General features: G+C 41.9%; 1 protein-coding gene across 1 annotated transcript in view; it reads left to right on the top strand.

The window, feature by feature from the left end:
• Positions 1-22009, top strand: part of LOC121570887 (protocadherin-15-like) — a 481652-nt gene that overhangs the window by 354801 nt on the left and 104842 nt on the right. The window contains exons 23-25 of the mRNA XM_041882214.2: positions 4156-4296; positions 8652-8764; positions 9810-9824. Of these exons, the coding sequence (XP_041738148.1) occupies positions 4156-4296; positions 8652-8764; positions 9810-9824 (269 nt within the window). The remainder of the gene's footprint in view (positions 1-4155; positions 4297-8651; positions 8765-9809; positions 9825-22009) is intronic.

Consider the following 22009-nt stretch of genomic DNA (forward strand, 5'->3'; position numbering starts at 1 on the left):
CAGTACAGTGCCTTGCAAAAGTATTCATCCCACTTGGCGTTTTTCCTGTTTTGTTGCATTACAACCTGTAATTTAAATGGATTTTTATTTGGATTTCATGTAATGGACATACACAAAATAGTCCAAATTGGTGAAGTGAAATGAAAAAAATAACTTGTTTCAGAAAATTCTAAAAAATAAATAACGGAAAAGTGGTGTGTGCATACAGTGGAGAGAACAAGTATTTGATACACTGCCAATTTTGCAGGTTTTCCTACTTACAAAGCATGAAGAGGTCTGTAATTTTTATCATAGGTACACTTCAACTGTGAGAGACGGAATCTAAAACAAAAATCCAGAAAATCACATTGTATGATTTTTAAGTAATTAAAATATTCACCCCCTTTGCTATGAAGCCCCTAAATATGATCTGGTGCAACCAATTACCTTCAGAAGTCACATAATTAGTTAAATAACGTTCACCTGTGTGCAATCTAAGTGTCACATGATCTGTCACATGATCTCAGTACTGCCCGCTCCATGATCTCGCCATCACGGTTGACAACGCCATTGTGTCCTCCTCCCAGAGTGCAAAGAACCTTGGCGTGACCCTGGACAACACCCTGTCATTCTCCGCTAACATCAAAGCGGTGACCCGATCCTGCAAGTTCATGCTCTACAACATTCGCAGAGTACGACCCTACCTTACACAGAAAGCGGCACAGGTCCTAATCCAGGCACTTGTCATCTCCCTTCTGGATTACTGCAACTCACTGTTGGCTGGGCTCCCTGCCTGTGCCATTAAACCCCTACAACTTATCCAGAACGCTGCAGCCCGTCTGGTGTTCAACCTTCCCAAGTTCTCTCATGTGACCCCGCTCCTACGCACACTCCACTGGCTTCCAGTTGAAGCTTGCATCTACTACAAAACCATGGTGCTTGCCTACGGAGCTGAGAGGGGAACGGCACCTCCTTACCTTCAGGCTCTGATCAGACCCTACACCCAAACGAGGGCACTACGTTCATCCACCTCTGGCCTGCTAGCCCCCCTAACTCTATGGAAGCACCGTTCCCGCTCAGCCCAGTCAAAACTATTCCCTGCTCTGGCACCCCAATGGTGGAACAAGCTCCCTCACGACGCCAGGACAGCGGAGTCACTGACCACCTTCCGGAGACACTTAAAACCCTACCTCTTTAAGGAATACCTGGAATAGTATAAAGGTAATCCTTCTACCCCCCCCCACCCCCTCCCCCACCCCCCCATAAAAAATTTAAAATAATAATAATAATTGGGTGGTTGTCCCACTGGCTATCATAAGTTGAATGCACCCATTTGTAAGTCACTCTGGATAAGAGCGTCTGCTAAATGACTTAAATGTAAATGTAAAAATGTATATATACACCTGTTCTGAAAGGCCCCAGAGTCTGCAACACCACTAAGCTAGGGGCATCACCAAGCAAGCGGCACCATGAAGACCAAGGATCTCTCCAAACAGGTCAGGGACAAAGTTGTGGAGAAGTACAGATCAGAGTTGGGTTATAAAAAAATATCAGAAACTTTGAACATTCCACGGAGCACCATTAAATGCATTATTAACAAATGGAAAGAATATGGCACCACAACAAACCTGCCAAGAGGGCCGCCCACCAAAAATCAAGGACCATGCAAGGAGGGCATTAATCAGAGATGCAACAAAGAGACCAAATATAACCCTGAAGGAGCTGCAAAGCTCCACAGCGGAGATTGGAGTATCTGTCCATAGGACCACTTTAAGCCGTACACTCCACAGAGCTGGGCTTTACGGAAGAGTGGCCAGAATAAAGCCATTGCTTAAAGAAAAAAATAAGCAAACACGTTTGGTGTTCGCCAAAAGGCATGTGGGAGACTCCCCCAAACATATGGAAGAAGGTACTCTGGTCAGATGAGACAAAAATTGAGCTTTTTGGCCATCAAGGAAAACGCTATGTCTGGCACAAACCCAACACCTCTCATCACCCCAAGAACGCCATCCCCACAGTGAAGCATGGTGTTGGCAGCATCATGCTGTGGGGATGTTTTTCATCAGCAGGGACTGGGAAACTGGTCAGAATTGAAGGAATGATGGATGGCGCTAAATACAGGGAAATTCTTGAGGGAAACCTGTTTCAGTCTTCCAGAGATTTGAGACTGGGACGGAGTGTCACATCTCCTCCCGTTGCTCCCTTCCAGCGCTCTGATTCTGCTGAGCCACCGGTCTGAGCGCACCACCTCGGCAACACCGGAATGGAAACCCAATACACCATAATCACCTCCAGCGCACCTGCACCTCATCATCTCATCACCACCCCTATTTAGCCTGGACTGTTCTGTATGATGTTGTTTGTGATTGTTTAGCTTCGTGTCGTTTACTCTATATTTGTTATTTCTCTTTGTCATTGTTAAGTAAACCTTGACCTTGTTAATTGCTGCGTCTGCATCCTGCCTCTTCGTATACTCAGTACTCGTCACACGGAGGTTCACCTTCCAGCAGGACAATGGCCCTAAGCATACTGCTAAAGCAACACTCAAGTGGTTTAAGGGGAAACATTTAAATGTCTTGGAATGGCCTAGTCAAAGCCCAGACCTCAATCCAATTGAGAATCTGTGGTATGACTTAAAGATTGCTGTACACCAGCGGAACCCATCCTACTTGAAGAAGCTGGAGAAGTTTTGCCTTGAAGAATGGGCAAAAATCCCAGTGGCTAGATGTGCCAATCTTATAGAGACATACCCCAAGAGACTTACAGCTGTAATTGCTGCAAAAGGTGGCTCTACAAAGTATTGACTTTGGGGGGGGGGTGAATATTTATGCACGCTCAAGTTCAGTTTTTTTGTCTTATTTCTTGTTTGTTCCACAATTCAACATTTTTTGCATCTTGAAAGTGATAGGCATGTTGTGGAAATCAAATGATACAAACCCCCAAAAAATCCATTTTAATTCCAGATTGTAAGGCAACAAAATAGGAAAAATGCCAAGGGGGGTGCATACTTTCGCAAGCCACTGTACACCCAGTTACTACAAAGTCCTTCCTAACTCAGTTGCCAGAGAGGAAGGAAACCGCTCAGGGATTTCTCCATGAGGCCAATGGTGACTTTAAAACAGTTACAGAGTTGAGTGACTGTGATAGAAGAAAACTGAGGATGGATCAACAACATTGTAGTTGCTCCACAATACTAACCTAATTGACAGAGTGAAAAAAAGGAAGCCTGTACAGAATACACATATTCCAAAATATGCATCCTGTTTGCAGCAAGGCACTAAAGTAATACTGCAAATAATGTAGCAAAGCAATTCACATTTTGTCCTGAATACAAAGTGTTATGCTTGGTGCAAATCCAATACAACACATTATTGGGTATGCTTTTAATCGTTAAGGATTGGGGAGTTTTTCAGAATAATAAAGAAACGGATTGGAGCTAGCTATTCAGTCTGCTTTCCACCAGTCACTGGGAGATGAATTCACCTTTCAGCAGAACAATAACCTAAAATACAAGGTCAAATCTACCCTGGAGTTGCTTACCAAGAAGAGAGTGAATGTTCCTGAGTGGCGAAGTTACAGTTTTGACTTAAATCTGCTTGAAAAATCTTTGTCAAGACCTGAAAATGGTTGTCTAGTAATGATCAACAACCAATTTGACAGAGCTTGAAGAATTTTGAAAATAATAATGGGCAAATATTGTACAAAGCTCTTAGAGACTGACCCAGAAAGACACACAGCTGTAATCGCTGCAAAATGAGATTCTAACATGTATTGACTTAGGTGTGTGAATACTTATGTAAATGAGATATTTCAGTATTTCATTTTCAATAAATTTGCGAACATTTCTAAAAACATGTTTTCACTTTTCCATTATGGAGTATTGTGTGTAGATGGGTGAGAAAAAAATATATTTTATCAATTTTAAAGTTAGGCTGTAATACAACAAAATGTGGAATAAGTCAATGGGTATGAATACTTTCTGGTTAGGTGAATTGGGAAATGGTTGCCTCTTAGTGCCGACTCTGACCTAGTTCTAACATACCCCTGAGTATAATGAAAAATAATATATCAGTGCATCAATGCTGTTCCCATGGGGCAATATACAATATAAAAAGGTTAAAATAGAGGAGTTCACTCATCTAACATGTCTGGCTTGTTCCTGTGTTTCTGTCCCAGGGTACTCCGGCCAGTCTGGTGCGTTACAGAGTAGAAGAGGACCAATCCCCTTACAGCGGTAGCATCTTTGACGTCGAGGAGGAGTCTGGGAGGATAATCACCAGGGTCAACCTCAACGAACAACCCAGTGTCACCTTCAAGGTAGCTGGTGGTGATGATGATGATGGCGCCGACAGACACGGTCACCCTGTTTCTAGCTCCTAGCCAACTTTTCAGTATTTAGTTTAATTTGGTGTTATTTCTTACATTATTTGCTCAAACGTTTCTAGTACTATTACCTACAGCCCAAAATAACTTTGGAATATTCGATTGGCGATCACTCATCAGAAATTCGACCAGAAATTGACTTCCCGTACCTAGATAATTTGTTTGGACTCCCCGAGGTAGCCCCATTCATCCCGGGTGATACTACAAAACGTCACCGCCGGAGAAGAGGGAGTAGGAGAGGGATCTTAGTTAGACTCAGGAGGCGTGCATTCCATCCACCGCATCAGAGTATATTACTCGCTAACGTTCAGTCCTTGGACAATAAAATAGATGAGCTCAGGATGAGGATATCCTTCCAGAGAGACATAAGGGACTGTAACATACTCAATTTTACGGAATCGTGGCTCTCTTCAGATATATTGTCCCCATCCATACAACCAGTGGGTTCTCCGTTCATCGCATGGACAGGAACAAAGAAACAAAGAGGTGGAGGGGTATGTCTCATGATTAACAACTCATGGTGTGATTGTGGTAATGTACAGGAACTCAAGTCATTTTGTTCTCCCGATCTGGAATACCTCACCATCAAATGCCAATTGCATTTCCTCCCGAGATCATTTTCTTTGCTTATAGTCACTGCTGTGTACATTCCGCCACAAGCCAACACCGCGACGGCTCTCAAAGAACTACACTGGACTTTGTGCAAACTGGAAACCGCACACAGTGGGGAAAAAAAGTATTTAGTCAGCCACCAATTGTGCAAGTTCTCCCACTTAAAAAGATGAGAGAGGCCTGTAATTTTCATCATAGGTACACGTCAACTATGACAGACAAATTGAGAATTTTTTTCTCCAGAAAATCACATTGTAGGATTTTTTATGAATTTATTTGCAGATTATGGTGGAAAATAAGTATTTGGTCACCTACAAACAAGCAAGATTTCTGGCTCTCACAGACCTGTAACTTCTTCTTTAAGAGGCTCCTCTGTCCTCCACTCGTTACCTGTATTAATGGCACCTGTTTGAACTTGTTATCAGTATAAAAGACACCTGTCCACAACCTCAAACAGTCACACTCCAAACTCCACTATGGCCAACACCAAAGAGCTGTCAAAGGACACCAGAAACAAAATTGTAGACCTGCACCAGGCTGGGAAGACTGAATCTGCAATAGGTAAGCAGCTTGGTTTGAAGAAATCAACTGTGGGAGCAATTATTAGGAAATGGAAGACATACAAGACCACTGATAATCTCCCTCGATCTGGGGCTCCACGCAAGATCTCACCCCGTGGGGTCAAAATGATCACAAGAACGGTGAGCAAAAATCCCAGGACCACACAGGGGGACCTAGTGAATGACCTGCAGAGAGCTGGGACCAAAGTAACAAAGCCTACCATCAGTAACACACTACGCTGCCAGGGACTCAAATCCTGCAGTGCCAGACGTGTCCCCCTGCTTAAGCCAGTACATGTCCAGGCCCGTCTGAAGTTTGCTAGAGTGCATTTGGATGATCCAGAAGAGGATTGGGAGAATATCATATGGTCAGATGAAACCCAAATATAACTTTTTGGTAAAAACTCAACTCATGCTTTGGGGCTGTTTTTCTGCAAAGGGACCAGGACGACTGATCCGTGTAAAGGAAAGAATGAATGGGACCATGTATTGTGAGATTTTAAGTGAAAACCTCCTTCCATCAGCAAGGGCATTGAAGATGAAACGTGGCTGGGTCTTTCAGCATGACAATGATCCCAAACACACCGCCCGGGCAACGAAGGAGTGGCTTCGTAAGAAGCATTTCAAGGTCCTGGAGTGGCCTAGCCAGTCTCCAGTTCTCAACCCAATAGAAAATCTTTGGAGGGAGTTGAAAGTCTGTGTTGCCCAGCGACAGCCCTAAAACATCACTGCTCTAGAGGAGATCTGCATGGAGGAATGGGCCAAAATACCAGCAACAGTGTGTGAAAACATTGTGAAGACTTACAGAAAACGTTTGACCTGTGTCATTGCCAACAAAGGGTATATAACAAAGTATTGAGAAACTTTTATTATTGACCAAATACTTATTTTCCACCATAATTTGCAAATAAATTCATTAAAAATCCTACAATGTGATTTTCTGGAATTTTTTTCCTCTTTTTGTCTGTCATACTTGACGTGTACCTATGATGAAAATTACAGGCCTCTCTCATCTTTTTAAGTGGGAGAACTTGCACAATTGGTGGCTGGCTAAATACTTTTTTTCCCCCACTGTATCCTGAGGCAGCATTTATTGTAGCTGGGGACTTTAATAAAGGAAATATGAGGAAAACACTCCCGAAATTCTATCACCACAACTCCTTTGCTACTCGCACAACAGTGTTCTTGACCATTGCTACTCTCCCTTTCAGGATGGCTACGAGGCCCTCCCTTTCCCTTCGGGAAATCTGACTACGCCTGAGGGCCACAGGTCGAAAGTAATTTGGTGATTTGGCCCCTGGCTCCTTAGGCACCGGTACAATGGTCAACACCTTTCACGAGTTTGGCACTGTGCAGGTGCTGAGCAGGAGTTGAAACAGTCGTGTGAAGACTCCCTTGAGCTGGTCAACGCAGACCTTTAGTACTTTGCCCCGTAGTCCGTCTGGGCCCGATGCTTTGTGTGCCTTGATACAGTATGCGACAAGCATGAGGCCACCTCGTTCTCTGTTATCTGGAGAACAGAGCATTATTATTTCTAAAAAGATTATTACAAAAACAAATATGGAAATCTGGTGTTTCTATGTCAAACAGTTTTGTTATATTTCAGTCTTCTGTGATGTATATAAAGTATAATATTAGGATGCAAACTCCAAATGTTATACATTTCAACTCTATATATAACATGGTACAGGTGTCTTCTTTTTTTTAAGCCCATAACGAGGTGTAAACTTTTGTTTAAAAGTAGATTTTTTTAAGACTACCAAGAATCATTCCATGTGACCCGGATTTAGCCCACTGCAGTAAAAGGTTAATTGGATTTGTTCTGACATTTCTTAATTTCTTTATTTTTTACTTTTGGGATTATGTGTGTATTGTTTTGTATTGCTAGCTTTTACTGCACTGTTGGAGCTAGAAACACAAGCACTTCGCTGCATCTGCGATAACATCTGCAAATTTGTGTACACAACCAATAAACATTGATTTGATTTGATGATGATGAGGAGGAGGAGGGGGAAGAGGATGGTGTGTCAATGATGACGATGATGATGATGAAGAAGATAATGATCAAGTTCACCCCCACTTACACATACCCAAAATAGACATCGCTCATATAATTTCCTGTCTGACACTCCTTGATATTTGTACAGGCACTATACTTATTAAATGTACTTATGGCACTTTAAAACAGGGTCAGGCAACTAGATTAATCTGTGGGACGATTTGTTTTCGGAGCGAATGCTCTGGGGGACGGAAAATAATTTGTACGCCGCAAATTGACCACAGCTAAACCCAAAAAATACATTGTATAAAGAAAATAACAATAATTTCATACCTTGATTACATTGATACACGATCACGTCTCTTTTTTCAATTGTGGGAATACTTGGGAACATATTTCCTAAGTGAAATGTATTTTAAGATGAATTCCTGGTAATTTTAGTCTTTTTTGACCAGAAACTTAGACTCTTCTCTCCCCCCCATGACAAAATGTGTAGAATTGCAGCAAACTTGCTTTAAAACTGCAATATCTTCTCTACGCTCCATTGCAAAATGTGCAGAATTGCAGGAATTTAACTCTAAAAAAAAATGTTTAATCTACACTGTCAAGAGGGGGCTGCTAAAATGTTTTGCTCGCTATGTGAGTTCAGATTTTTTTTTGGCCCTCACCCACATCAAAGTTTCCCATCCCTGCTCTAATTGGTCAGAATGGTGGACAGACTCCAACTGTGACTAAACCAAGATGTGCCTGCATATTAAGTTCCTGACATTATACAATTCATACACACACTCCCACAGAAGGTCATCTGATTGTATGTGGAGGTAACCTTAGCTCAGCGTAACCATGGCAGCAAGCGGGAGGAGCAGGTGCTGAGAGATATTAGGTTGTAATAAGTCTCTCTCTCTCTCTCTCTCTCAAGAATGTTGGATTGATAGATTCATACACGCTCTCTGGGTGGGTTGAAGCTTGGTTCCCAGACCTCTTTGTGCCCTTTCCAACTTCTTTGTTATTACTTTTCATGCCCTACATGCGTGCACAAATAAATGGCGACCAGACAATGTGCTTGGATTTAAAAATAAATTAGTAATGCATGTGCTTATGTGTGTGTGTGTCCTCAGTTGGTGGTGATAGCCTTTGACGATGGAGAGCTAGTGAAGGAGAACCGGACCCTGGTGGAGATCACTGTCCTCCAGCCCTCCATGATCCCCATCTTCACTGAGGAGGAGTACAGGTAACACAAACATACACACACACATGCATGCACACAAGCACACATGCACGCACGGACACACACACACACATCCACACACTAAAACATTTTAGTGGTCCCCCATTTAGTGGTTTTAAAGGGAATTTCCTCAAATTCTACGCATTTTGCCATGGGACCTACAGAAAATGTTGCAGTTTTAAAACTCATTTCATGCAATTCTACAAATTGTGCCATGGGACGGACAGAAAATGTGGTGGTTTTGAAGTGCAACATAAGCCAATAAACAACTTCTCTGATATCTCTGCCTATGTGGCATCGATATAAGTCAGAAACATGTATTCTAGTGTCAAATACAATAGTTTTGTAAGTGAGTTCGTCATGACTTAATTGAGGGTTAGGTTTTGACTTCAACAATGCTGACTTGCCCACTAACACAGAATACAAAGCTGGGTTAATTGCGCTCTATCCAATCCTACCGCAGAACACAGACAGTGAGACTGATCTGTCCATCAACGCAGCGGATCTGACTTTGTTGACATAAGACAACAAGTCACACATGTTTTTATTTGAGAAATACTGCACCAAACACCTCTGCAAAAATGTCAAAATCATTTATAGATTTCTTGAGTTACAGTTGAAGTCGGAAGTTTACATACACTTAGGTTGGAGTCATTAAAACTCATTTTTCAACCACTCCACAAATGTCTTGTTAACAAACTATAGTTTTGGCAAGTCGGTTAGGACATCTACTTTGTGCATGACACAAGTAATTTTTCTAACAATTGTTTACAGACAGATTATTTCACTTATAATTCACTGTATCATAATTTCAGTGGGTCAGAAGTTTACATACACTAAGTTGACTGTGCCTTTAAACAGCTTGGGAAATTCCAGGAAATGATGTAATGGCTTTAGAAGCTTCTGATAGGCTAGTTGACATAATTTGAGTCAAATGGAGGTGTACCTGTGGATGTATTTCAAGGCCTACCTTCAAACTCAGTGCCTCTTTGCTTGACATCATGGGAAAATCAAAAGAAGTCAGCCAAGACTTCAGAAAAGAATGTAGACCTCCACAAGTCTGGTTCATCCTTGGGAGCAATTTCCAAACGTCTGAAGGTACCACGTTCATCTGTACAAACAATAGTACACAAGTATAAACACCATGGGACCACGCATCCGTCATACCGCTCAGGAAGGGACGCGTTCTGTCTCCTAGAGATGAACGTACTTGGGTGCGAAAAGTGCAAATCAATCACAGCAAATGACCTTGTGAAGATGCTGGAGGAAACAGGTACAAAAGTATCTATATCCACAGTAAAACAAGTCCTATATCGACATAACCTGAAAGGCCGCTCAGCAAGGAAGAAGCCACTGCTCCAAAACCGCCATAAAAAAGCCAGACTACGGTTTGCATCTTCACATGGGGACAAAGATCGTACTTTTTGGAGAAATGTCCTCTGGTCTGATTAAACAAAAATAGAACTGTTTGGCCATAATGACCATCGTTATGATTGGAGGAAAAAGGTGGTAGCTTGCAAGCCGAAGAACACCATCCCAACCGTGAAGCACGGGGGTGGCAGCATCATGCTGTGGGGGTGCTTTGCTGCAGGAGGGACTGGTGCACTTCACAAAATAGATGGCATTATGAGGAAGGAAAATTATGTGGATATATTGAAGAAACATCTCAAGACATCAGTCAGGAAGTTAAAGCTTGGTCGCAAATGGGTCTTCCAAATGGACAATGACCCCAAGCATACTTCCAAAGTTGTGGCAAAATGGCTTAAGGACAACAAAGTCAAGGTATTGGAGTGGCCATCACAAAGCCCTGACCTCAATCCTATAGAAAATGTGTAGACAGAACTGAAAAAGCGTGTGCGAGCAAGGAGGCCTACAAACCTGACTCAGTTACACCAGCTCTGTCAGGAGGAATGGGCCAAAATTCACCCAACTTATTGTGGGAAGCTTGTGGAAGGCTAACCGAAACATTTGACCCAAGTTAAACAATTTGAAGGCAATGCTACCAAATACTAATTGAGTGTATGTAAACTTCTGACCCACTGGGAATGTGATGAAAGAAATAAAAGCTGAAATAAATCATTCTCTCTACTATTATTCTGACATTTCACATTCTTAAAATAAAGTGGTGATCCTAACTGACCTAAGACAGGGAATTTTTACTAGGATTAAATGTCAGGAATTGTGAAAAACTGAGTTTAAATGTATTTGGCTAAGGTGTATGTAAACTTCCGACTTCAACTGTACACAAAATAATCTGTTATGTCAGTGGAAGAAAATGTTTTATTTTCTTGAAGATGAATACTAAATAAATTAAATAACTAAAATATAGTCGTTGCATAAGTATTCAGCCCCTTTGTTTCAGCAAGCCTAAATTAGTTCAGGAGAAAAATGTGGCATAACAAATCACATAAAAAGTTACATGGACTCACTCTATGTGAAATAATAAGGGTTGACATGATTTTTTTATCAATAACCCTTCCTCCGTCCCCCATACATACAACATTTGTAAAGTCCCTCAGTCAATTGATTGGTAGATTGGTAATAATAACAAATCAGACATTGAATATCTCTTTAAGCATGGTCTAGTTCATAATTATGCTGTGCATTATGTATTAAACCACCCAGACACCTCAAAGATATAGTCATCCTTCTGAACTGAGCTGCAGAACAGGAATGAAACTGCTCAGGGATGTTACCATTGGTGATTTTAAAACAGTTACAGAGTGCAATGGCTGTGATGGGAGAGAACTGAAGATGGATGAACAACATTGTAGTGACTTCACAATAATGACCTAAATGACAGTGAAAAAAAGAACACAAAATACAACAACATGTACAAAATACAAAAATATTCCAAAACATGCATCTTGTATGCAATAAGGGTCTAAAGTAATAGTGCAAGAAAACCGGAATACACTTTTTGGCCTAAATACAAAGCCCTGTGTTTGCCTCCTAATTTGTAAGCATGGTGGTGGCTGTAACATGGTATTGGTATGCTTGACATCGGCAAAGACTAGGGAGTTTTTCAGGATAAAAAGAAACGGGATAGGGCTAAGCACATGCAAAATCCTAGAGCAAAACCTGCATCAGCAGCTTTACACCAGACACTCGGAACGGAATTCACCTTTCAGTAGGACAATAACCTACAACACAATGCCAAATCTACACTGGAGTTGCTTACCAAAACAGTGAATATTCCTAAGAGGCCAAGTTGCAGTTTTGACTTAAATCTGCTTGAAATACTATGGCAAGACTTAAAAATTGCTGTCTAGCGATGATTCCCAACATCTTGACAGAGTTTGATGAATTCTGAAAAAAATAATAGGCAAATATTGCACAATCCAGGTGTGCAAAGCTCTGAGAGACATACCTAAGAAGACTCACAGCTTTAATTGTTGCCAAAGGTGTTTTTAACATATATGGATTCAGGGAGCTGAATACTTATGCAACGACTATATTTTATTCATTAAATCTTTATTCATCTTTAAAACTTTGAAACAATAAAATATGAAGAAATCCAAGGGGTCTGAATACTTTTGCAAGGCATTGTATATTTTGTTAGCTTCCCCAACACCGATACTGTGTCATTTCTAATAGAATTGAATATGCCTTTACACATTATGGAGAGCTTTTCATAAGGCCAGCTCAGCATGTCAAGCTACTGTTTTGTGCTCACTTTACAGTAATTGCTCGATCTTGTGTTAACTGTATGTCTGAAAGTGGTGCCAGTGTGTGCATGGGCATGCATGTGTGACAATGTGCATGCATGTGTGACACTAATGTCGATGTCCGCGCCCCCGCCGAAATCTAATTAGCATCATAAAAATATCCCCATAAAAATCTGTCAGTTTAAACTAGAAATATCTGGGTTTTTTTTTTTGCATTGGATGCATCTCAATCCACTGAATCCACGACTTTAAAGAATAATGTATCACTGCCTCCTTCTCACAAATGATCCAAAAAATATAAAAATTAAATAAAGTTGGTTCAACACAGTGGCGGGTCATTTTGACCCCAGGACAACGGGAGGGTTAAGAATGATGGAGGCCACTGTGTTCTTGGGGACCTTCAATGCTGCAGAACCTTTTTGGTACCCTTCCCCAGATCTGTGCTCTGACATGCACTGTCAACTGTGGGACCTTATATAGACAGGTGTGTGCCTTTCCAAATCATGTCCAATCAATTGAATTTAACACAGTTGGACTCCAATCCAGTTGTACAAACATCTAGGATGATCAATGGAAACAGGATGCACCTGAGCTCAATTTCGAGTCTCATAGCAAAGGGTCTGAATACTTAACTAAATATATTATTTATATTTTCTTTGTGTAATACATTTGCAGAAATTTCTAAAAATTTCATTATGGGGTATTGAGTATAGATTGATGACAATTTTTATTTATTTAATCCATTTTAGAATAAGGCTGTAACGTAACAAAATGTGGAAAAAGTGAAGGGGTCTGAATACCTTCCGATTGCATTGTATATACCATTTAGATACTATTAAACTAGCTAATAGGCTAATATAAACTAGGGCCCATTTCAAGAACAATTTTCATCCTGTTTGAAACTTTCACTTAATCACAATGAATGGCTTTTTTGATCCCTGTGGGGAAGTCTTTAGCACCAGGGACTCAAATGAATATGTATTTTGTCTGACTGCAGGAGAGGAGGTAAAAGCTTTTCTCTAAGCCCGGGCAATCCTGTGAATCCCTACTGTACACTACTTTACTGGCCCGTTGTGGCAGACCTTCAGCCTAAGCATCTTTCCCTTAGGCCTGCTGATTATCTTCCCCCAGCACTTATCCTGAGCTGAGAGCTGAGGGTTGAGAGCTGCGGGCTGGGAATGGATCCTTTAAATCACAGAACAACAAGCCTCGCCACTCCTCACTTTGTCATTTTGATGATCACAGCAATTACAGCTGTCTACTAGCTGTTCTCCCTCTTTCTCTCTCTCAAGTGTGTTTCTCTCAGCTCACTCTTTCATATTGTTTCCTCCACCTTCTTGGCTCCTCCTTCTCTCTCTCTCTCTCTCGTGCCTGACTCATTTTCTCCTTTGTACCTTTCTGCTTTCCTTTTCTCTCTCGCCTAAGCAGATGCAGTAGCAGAGTTGTAGCTTATTAAACATTAATTAATCATGTCTTACCCTTACATCAAGCTGAAACACTGAACCCAGTGTGAAACCTTGCTTAATTACACACGTTTGTTTCCACGCTCGAAACAACTCATTAAAATGGTAATTTTGTTTTGACAGTATAATAAAGCCAGACACAATGTACTTTGAGCAAATTACAAAAACATTAATTGAATCACACTTGTTCTAAGCGAGAGGATAATGTTGCCTATGTCTATGTGCTTATAATAGCCCCATTCCAAACTTGAGCCAAATGCATAAAGCTCTTTGAGACCCACCCACGCCCATGGCCTATGATTGGTTCTTTAGTTAGTTCAGTCCTTTGCTCAGTTTTAAAATAATTGCCACTAGATGGGCATGCTAGAATGGACATTGTCTGTTATCAGCAACCTCACACAAGCAAGATCATGGGTGTTTTGTTCTTTATTTGTTCTATTTGTTCTATTTGTTCTATCAAGGTTTAGGGATGTTTTTGTAAGTTTAGGGATAGGGGTAAGAGATAATTTGTTCCTTCTTTGATGTGTCTGTTCTAAGAGAGACCTTTAAGATTGTGGACCTGTCTTTCTCTCTGGATGACAACACTGACTCTCTCTTGTGATATTAGCATGCAGCCCAGCGGTCCACTGAACAACACCCCACCACTGCATATTATTGAGCCAGCCTCTTAGACACGCTGTTAGCACAGCAAACCAAGGCAGCTATTGCTGTCTGTATCCAGTATTGCTACAGGAAAACACCTTGTCAATCAACCAGCTCTGCCAGCTGCACTGGTAATGAGAAAGTTAGCAGCACTATGTCAACAATTAGGATGTAAACATTTGTTTGCTACTTCACAAATGCTACTTAAATTGCAGCTGAAATTTAGAGAAAATGTACAGCTGATTTGTATTAATACCCTTGAGAAACTGTTTCCTTCATAGTACAGTATTCCTGCTCAAGAATCTGTCTTCCTGCACTTGAACATCGCTTAAGATGTCATTTTGGAAATATCTCAACCTAGCAACACAGAAAGTCTCGGTCCTGTTATGTTTGTAGACCATAGCTGGTGTATATTTCCTGTGGTTCCGTTGCCACAATGTGATAAGTAATTGAGTACTCTCCATGGTGCTGCTAATGGCCTCAGCCTGAAATGGAGGACTGTCTAGGTGCCTGTACCACTATCATACTGTAGCTATTCTAAACCTTTAGCAACTCATTAAAGAGTAATTAATTACCTGTGAATAGAAATGTTATCTTTCGGAAGGCCTTGAGAACTGTTGCCCATAATGTAAAAGGAATTACCAAAGAAAAACTGTTCAGTTGATTTATTTACACTGCTTAGAGAGATTACCTTCATTAGTATGGCATATCAGTTCAAGAACATACAGACAATTAGTTTAATCCCTGGTTGTCATAACAGACTGCTGTCTCTGGTTTTGATATGCATACTGTAATGTGCTCGCCCACACACATAAATGCTCACTCAATCTCTGTCCTCTGTCTTACACTCCAGTCTCCAACACACTCTTTCTCTGCTCTTTCTCTCATTTTCTTTCTAAAAGAGACATACAGTACACATGTGTGGGCATACACAGCAGGCTACACACACACACACACACACACCACACACATGCACACACGCACACATACACAGCAGGCTACACACACACACACACACACCAGTGGCGGTCAGTGCCGTTTAAGATGAGGAAGGACAATTTTATTTTCATGACCATGGCTTTATTTCTAATATAGCATATTGGATGACTGTCATTCATATTTCATTCATCCAGTTCAATGTAACAGCGATAGGTTTAGGCTACTACATGATACTTGAATTTTCCCTATACATGAGGTTGCTACAATCTAGCCTATGAATGACAGTTTACAACACAGGTGCACACAGGTAGAGAGAAAAATGTGAGTTGACAGACTGTGACACATGGACAGACAGTGACATTCAATACCACCTTGCACACTCTTGCCTGCATCTAGCTGATATAGGGTGTAATAATTAGTCCAACAGTTGCAAACGAGAGTTTATATTGGACAGGTATGTTTCTCCCCATTTTGTTCCATTTGCTTCCATTTAAGAAACATTTTTCAACAGAATCGGCTGAATGAATACACCCGTGATCCCGTGTAAACACAGTTCACTTTCATAGCAGTCACGTTGTATTCTTCCCCGGCCCGCTAGCACACGCAAACTACAACTGTGCTCCCTGCTAGCTGTGCTGAAGCACCAATTTGAACTGCTCTCGGACTCACATATTGCTGTTCACTGGACATTATGATCACTCAGCTGCACAGCTGATGCCTGCTGGACTGTTCCTTTACACGGTACCCTGTCCTGTTTATTCTGTTTATTCTGTTTAGCCTTAGCCCAAACGTTATCGCTATTTCCAGTTGTTGTCTTAGCTCTCTCTAATAACACCTGTGACTGCTTTATGCCTCTCTCCCATGTCAATTATGCCTTGCCTATTGCTGTTTGGGTTAGTTCTTATTATACAATTTCACTGTAGAACCCCTAGTCCCTCTCAAACTGCCTCAAATAGTTCCTTTGTTCCACCCCCCATACACGCCGAGACCGGCTCAATCGGCTCAATCGGTTCCTCCAGTGACGCTATCTCTTTCATTGTTACCCAACGCTTAGGGTTACCTGAACTGTACTCATATCCTTCCATATCCTTTTCTGTACATAATGCCCTGAATCTTTCCTACAACGCCCGGAGAACTGCCCCCTTTATTCTATGTACCCAACGCACTAGAAGACCAGTTCTTAAAGCCTTTAGTCGTATCCTTATTCTAGTCCTCCTCTGTTCCTCTGGTGATGTAGAGGCTAACCCAGGCCCTGCAGCCCCCAGTATCACTCCTACTCCCCAGGAGCTATCATTTGTTGACTTCTGTAACCGTAAAAGTCTTGGTTTTCTGCACATAAATATCAGAAGCCTCCTTCCTAAGTTTGAGTTATTCACTGCGTTAGCACACTCCGCCAACCCTGATGTTCTAGCAGTGTCTGAATCCTGGCTTAGGAAGGCCACCAAAAAATTCTGAAATCTCCATCCCCAACTATAACATTTTCCGTCTAGATAGAACTGCCAAAGGGGGTGGAGTTGCAATCTACTGTAGAGATAGCCTGCAGAGCTCTATCATACTATCCAGGTCTGTGCCCAAACAGTTTGAGCTTCTACTTCTAAAAATCCACCTTTCCAGAAATAAATATCTCACTGTTGCCGCTTGCTACAGACCCCCCTCAGCCCCCAGCTGTGCCCTGGACACCATATGTGAATTGATTGCCCCCATCTATCCTCAGAGTTCGTACTGCTTGGTGACCTAAATTGGGATATGCTTAACACCCCGGCCATCCTACAATCTAAACTAGATGCCCTCAATCTCACACAAATTATCAACGAACCTACCAGGTACAACCCTAAATCCGTAAACATGGGTACCCTCATAGATATCATCCTGACTAACTTACCCTCTAAATACACCTCCGCTGTCTTCAACCAGGATCTCAGCGATCACTGCCTTATTGCCTGCGTCCGTAACGGGTCCGCGGTCAAACGACCACCCCTCATCACTGTCAAACGCTCCCAAAAAAACTTCAGCAAGCAGGCCTTCCTAATTGACCTGGCCCAGGTATCCTGGATGGATATAGATCTCATTCCGTCAGTAGAGGATGCCTGGTTGTTCTTTAAAAGTAATTTCCTCTCAATCTTAAATAAACATGCCCCATTCAAAAAATACAGAACTAAAAACAGATATAGCCCCTGGTTCTCCTCAGACTTGACTGCCCTTGACCAGCACAAAAACATCCTGTGGCGTACTGCATTAGCATCAAATAGCCCCTGCGATATGCAACTTTTCAGGGAAGTTAGGAACCAATATACACAAGCAGTTAGGAAAGAAAAGGCTAACTTTTTCAAACAGAAATTTGCATCCTGTAGCACTAACTCCAAAAAGTTTTGGGACACTGTAAAGTCCATGGAAAATAAGAGCACTTCCTCCCAGCTGCCCACTGCACTGAGGCTAGGAAACACTATCATGACCGATAAATCTACAATAATCGAGAATTTCAACAAGCATTTTGCTACGGCTGGCCATGCTTTCCACCTGGCTACCACTACCCTGGCCACCAGCTCTGCACCCTCTGCTGCAACTTGCCCATGCCCCCCCCCGCTTCTCCTTCACACAAATCCAGACAGCTGATGTTCTGAAAGAGCTGCAAAATCTGGACCCCTACAAATCATCTGGGCTAGACAATTTGGACCCTTTCTTTCTAAAACTAGCTGCCGAAATTGTCGCAACCCCTATTACTAGCCTGTTCAATCTCTCTTTCGTAACGTCTGAGATCCCCAGAGATTAGAAAGCTGCCGCGGTCATCCCCCTCTTCAAAGGGGGTGACACTCTAGATCCAAACTGTTACAGACCCATATCCATCCTGCCCTGCCTTTCAAAAGTTTTTGAAAGCCAAGTCAACAAACAGATCACCGACCATTTCGAATCCCACCGTACCTTCTCCGCTATGCAATCCGGTTTCCGAGCTGGTCATGGGTGCACTTCAGCCACGCTCAAGGTCCTAAACGATATTATAACCGCGATCGATAATAGACAGTACTGTGCAGCCGTTTTCATTGACCTGGCCAAGGCTTTCGACTCTGTCAACCACCGCATTCTTATTTGCAGACTAAATAGCCTTGGTTTCTCAAATGATTGCCTCGCCTGGTTCACCAACTACTTCTCAGATAGAGTTCAATGTGTCAAATCGGAGGGCCTGTTGTCTGGACCTATGGCAGTCTCTATGGGGGTGCCACAGGGTTCAATTCTTGGGCAGACTCTTTTCTCTGTGTATATCAATGACGTCGCTCTTGCTGCTGGTGACTCTCAGATCCACCTCTACGCAGACGACACCATTTTGTATACATCTGGCCCTTCATTGGACACTGTGTTAACAAACCTCCAAACGAGCTTCAATGCCATACAACACTCCTTCAGTAGCCTCCAACTGCTCTTAAACACTAGTAAAACTAAATGCATGCTCTTCAACAGAAAGCTGCTTGCACCCGCCCACCCGACTAGAATCACTACTCTCGACGGGTCTGACCTAGAGTATGTGGACAACTACAAATATCTAAAAAAATAAAATAAATAAAAATCTAGGTGTCTGGTTAGACTGTAAACTCTCCTTACAGACTCACATTAAGAATCTCCAATCCAAAGTTAAATCTAGAATCGGTTTCCTATTTCGCAACAAAGCCTCCTTCACTCATGCTGCCAAACATGCCCTCGTAAAACTGACTATCCTACCGATCCTTGACTTCGGCGATGTCATTTACAAAATAGCCTCCAAAACTCTACTCAGCAAATTGGATGTAGTCTATCACAGTGCCATCCGTTTTGTCTCCAAAGCCCCATATAATACCCACCACTGTGACCTGTACGCTCTTGTTGGCTGGTCCTCACTACATATTCGTTGCCAAACCCACTGGCTCCAGGCCATCTATAAATCACTGCTAGGCAAATCCCCGCCTTATCTTAGCTCATTGGTCACCATAGCAACACCCACCCGTAGTCTGCGCTCCAGCAGGTATATCTCACTGGTCATCCCCAAAGCCAACACCTCCTTTGGCCGCAATTCCTTCCAGTTTTCTGCTGCCAATGACTGGAACAAATTGCAAAAATCTCTGAAGCTGGAGACACTTATCTCCCTCACTAACTTTAAGCATCAGTTGTCAGAGCACCTTACCGATCACTGCACCTGTACACAGCCCATCTGAAATTAGCCCGCCCAACTACCTCATCCCTATATTGTTATTTATTTTGCTCATTTGTACCCCAGTATCTCTATTTGCACATCATCTCTTGCACATCTATCATTCCAGTGTTAATACTAATTGTAATTATTTTGCACTATAGCCTATTTATTGCCTTACCTCCATAACTTTGCTACATTTGCACACACTATATATATATATGTATTTCTGTTGTATTTTTGACTTTGTTTTGTTTTACCCCATATGTAACTCTGTGTTGTTATTTTTATCGCACTGCTTTGCTTTATCTTGGCCAGGTCGCAGTTGTAAATGAGAACTTGTTCTCAACTGGTTTACCTGGATAAATAAAGGTGAAATAAAAATAAAAAATAAATAAAATCTATGCGCTCTCCTCCTATCACCTTGTCCCTTTGCATGTGGACTTCAATGCACAACACATCAGCTGTATGTGACCAGGCAAGAAAACTTTCCAAGCCAAACCACTTCACACAGCCTACATCATTGTCACCATATTAGCTAAAGTAACATCATAGTAAGAATAGCTAATAGAACTAGCGTGTTAGTAAACCCGCTACAGTAAACCCGCTACAGTGTACAGTCAGTAAGCAGTTACACCGGTGGGCCCTGGTGGCAATAAATTAGTAAAACCAAAAGCTTACCTTGACTTGGAAGAGTTCCAGTGTTGTGTTGGAAAGTCATAGTCAGCTAGCTAACATAACATCCCTTGTTTGAGCAGGGTGTTTCAGTAGGCTAAACTAGCTAGCTGCATTTGCTAGCTAAGTAAGTGAAACTGAAAGTGAAAAAAATGACAATCTTTCTCTCTCTCTATTACTCTCTTGCTTCTCCTTCATTTTTGGAAAACATGTATTTGTTAAACTGTACAACTACTGTCTTTCACTCTCTTTGAATCTACTACTCACCACAATTGATGCATATCAGTGCTAGCTAGCTGTAGCTTATGCTTTCAGTACTAGATACATTTTCTGATCCTTTGATTGGGTGGACAACATGTCAGTTCATGCTGCAAGAGCTCTGATAGGTTGGATGACGTCCTCCAGAAGTTGTCATAATTACTGTGTATGTTTATGGAAGAGGGTGAGAAACATGAGCCTCCTAGGTTTTGTATTAAAGTCAATGTACCCAGAGGAGGACGGAAGCTAGCTGTCCTCCGGCTACACCATGGTGCTAACCTACAGAGTGCTGTTGAGGCTACTGTAGACTTTCTTTGCAAAATAGTGTGTTTTAATCAATTATTTGGTGATGTGATTATATTTAGTATAGTTTTATCTAAAAATGATAACTTTTTTAATGTTTTACACATTTTATTTTTTATGAAATTCACTGAGGAGGATGCTCCTCCCCTTCCTCCTCTGAGGAGCCTCCACTGACACACACACACACACACAAATAAACACTTGAAGGTGCTGGCCTGAGCCTTGAACTCAGCACAGTCAGGTCTGACTTTTACCTCTCCCTGCAAAGCAGACAGGTATCACATGTCAGTCATATACAGGTGCTAAGTAGCAGATGTCGCTCATATCATGCTGTCCACAGAAGGTCAATGCTACCACAGACACACCTTTAGAAAAACCTTTATATGGTTCTGTACTTAGCATTTAGCCTCTGGCACTAGTCAACTATATTATCTTTCAATATTATATTATCCATGTGTGTGTGTGTGTGTGTGTGTGTGCGTGTGTGCGTGCGTGCATGGAAGATAGTTCTGTCATCAGCCATCAGCCATGGAGGACGGCACCTGTCTGTCTTCAAGGCACCACTGGCAGGTTAGGATTTAAAAGCCCAGTCTGTCCCACAGCACAGCTAGCCAAAGTATCCCTACATTTGACAGAGAGGCCTCCCCATATGTGTTAAATGATCCAGTGAAAGATCTGTGTTGTGATGTGGTGTCATGTGTTGTGTGGGACAACATACAGTGGGGAGAACAAGTATTTGATACACTGCCGATGTTGCAGGTTTTCCTACTTACAAAGCATGTAGAGGTCTGTAATTTTTATCATAGGTACACTTCAACTGTGAGAGACGGAATCTAAAACAAAAATCGAGAAAATCACATTGTACGATTTTTAAGTAATTAATTAGCATTTTATTGCATGACATATATATTTGATACATCAGAAAAGCAGAACTTAATATTTGGTACAGAAACCTTTGTTTGCAATTACAGAGATCATACGTTTCCTGTAGGTCTTGACCAGGTTTGCACACACTGCAGCAGGGATTTTGGCCCACTCCTCCATACAGACCTTCTCCAGATCCTTCAGGTTTCGGGGCTGTCGCGGGGCAATACGGACTTTCAGCTCCCTCCAAAGATTTTCTATTGGGTTCAGGTCTGGAGAC

The sequence above is a fragment of the Coregonus clupeaformis genome, chromosome 1 (assembly GCF_020615455.1).
Source record: "Coregonus clupeaformis isolate EN_2021a chromosome 1, ASM2061545v1, whole genome shotgun sequence".
Classification (NCBI taxonomy): Eukaryota; Metazoa; Chordata; class Actinopteri; order Salmoniformes; family Salmonidae; genus Coregonus; species Coregonus clupeaformis.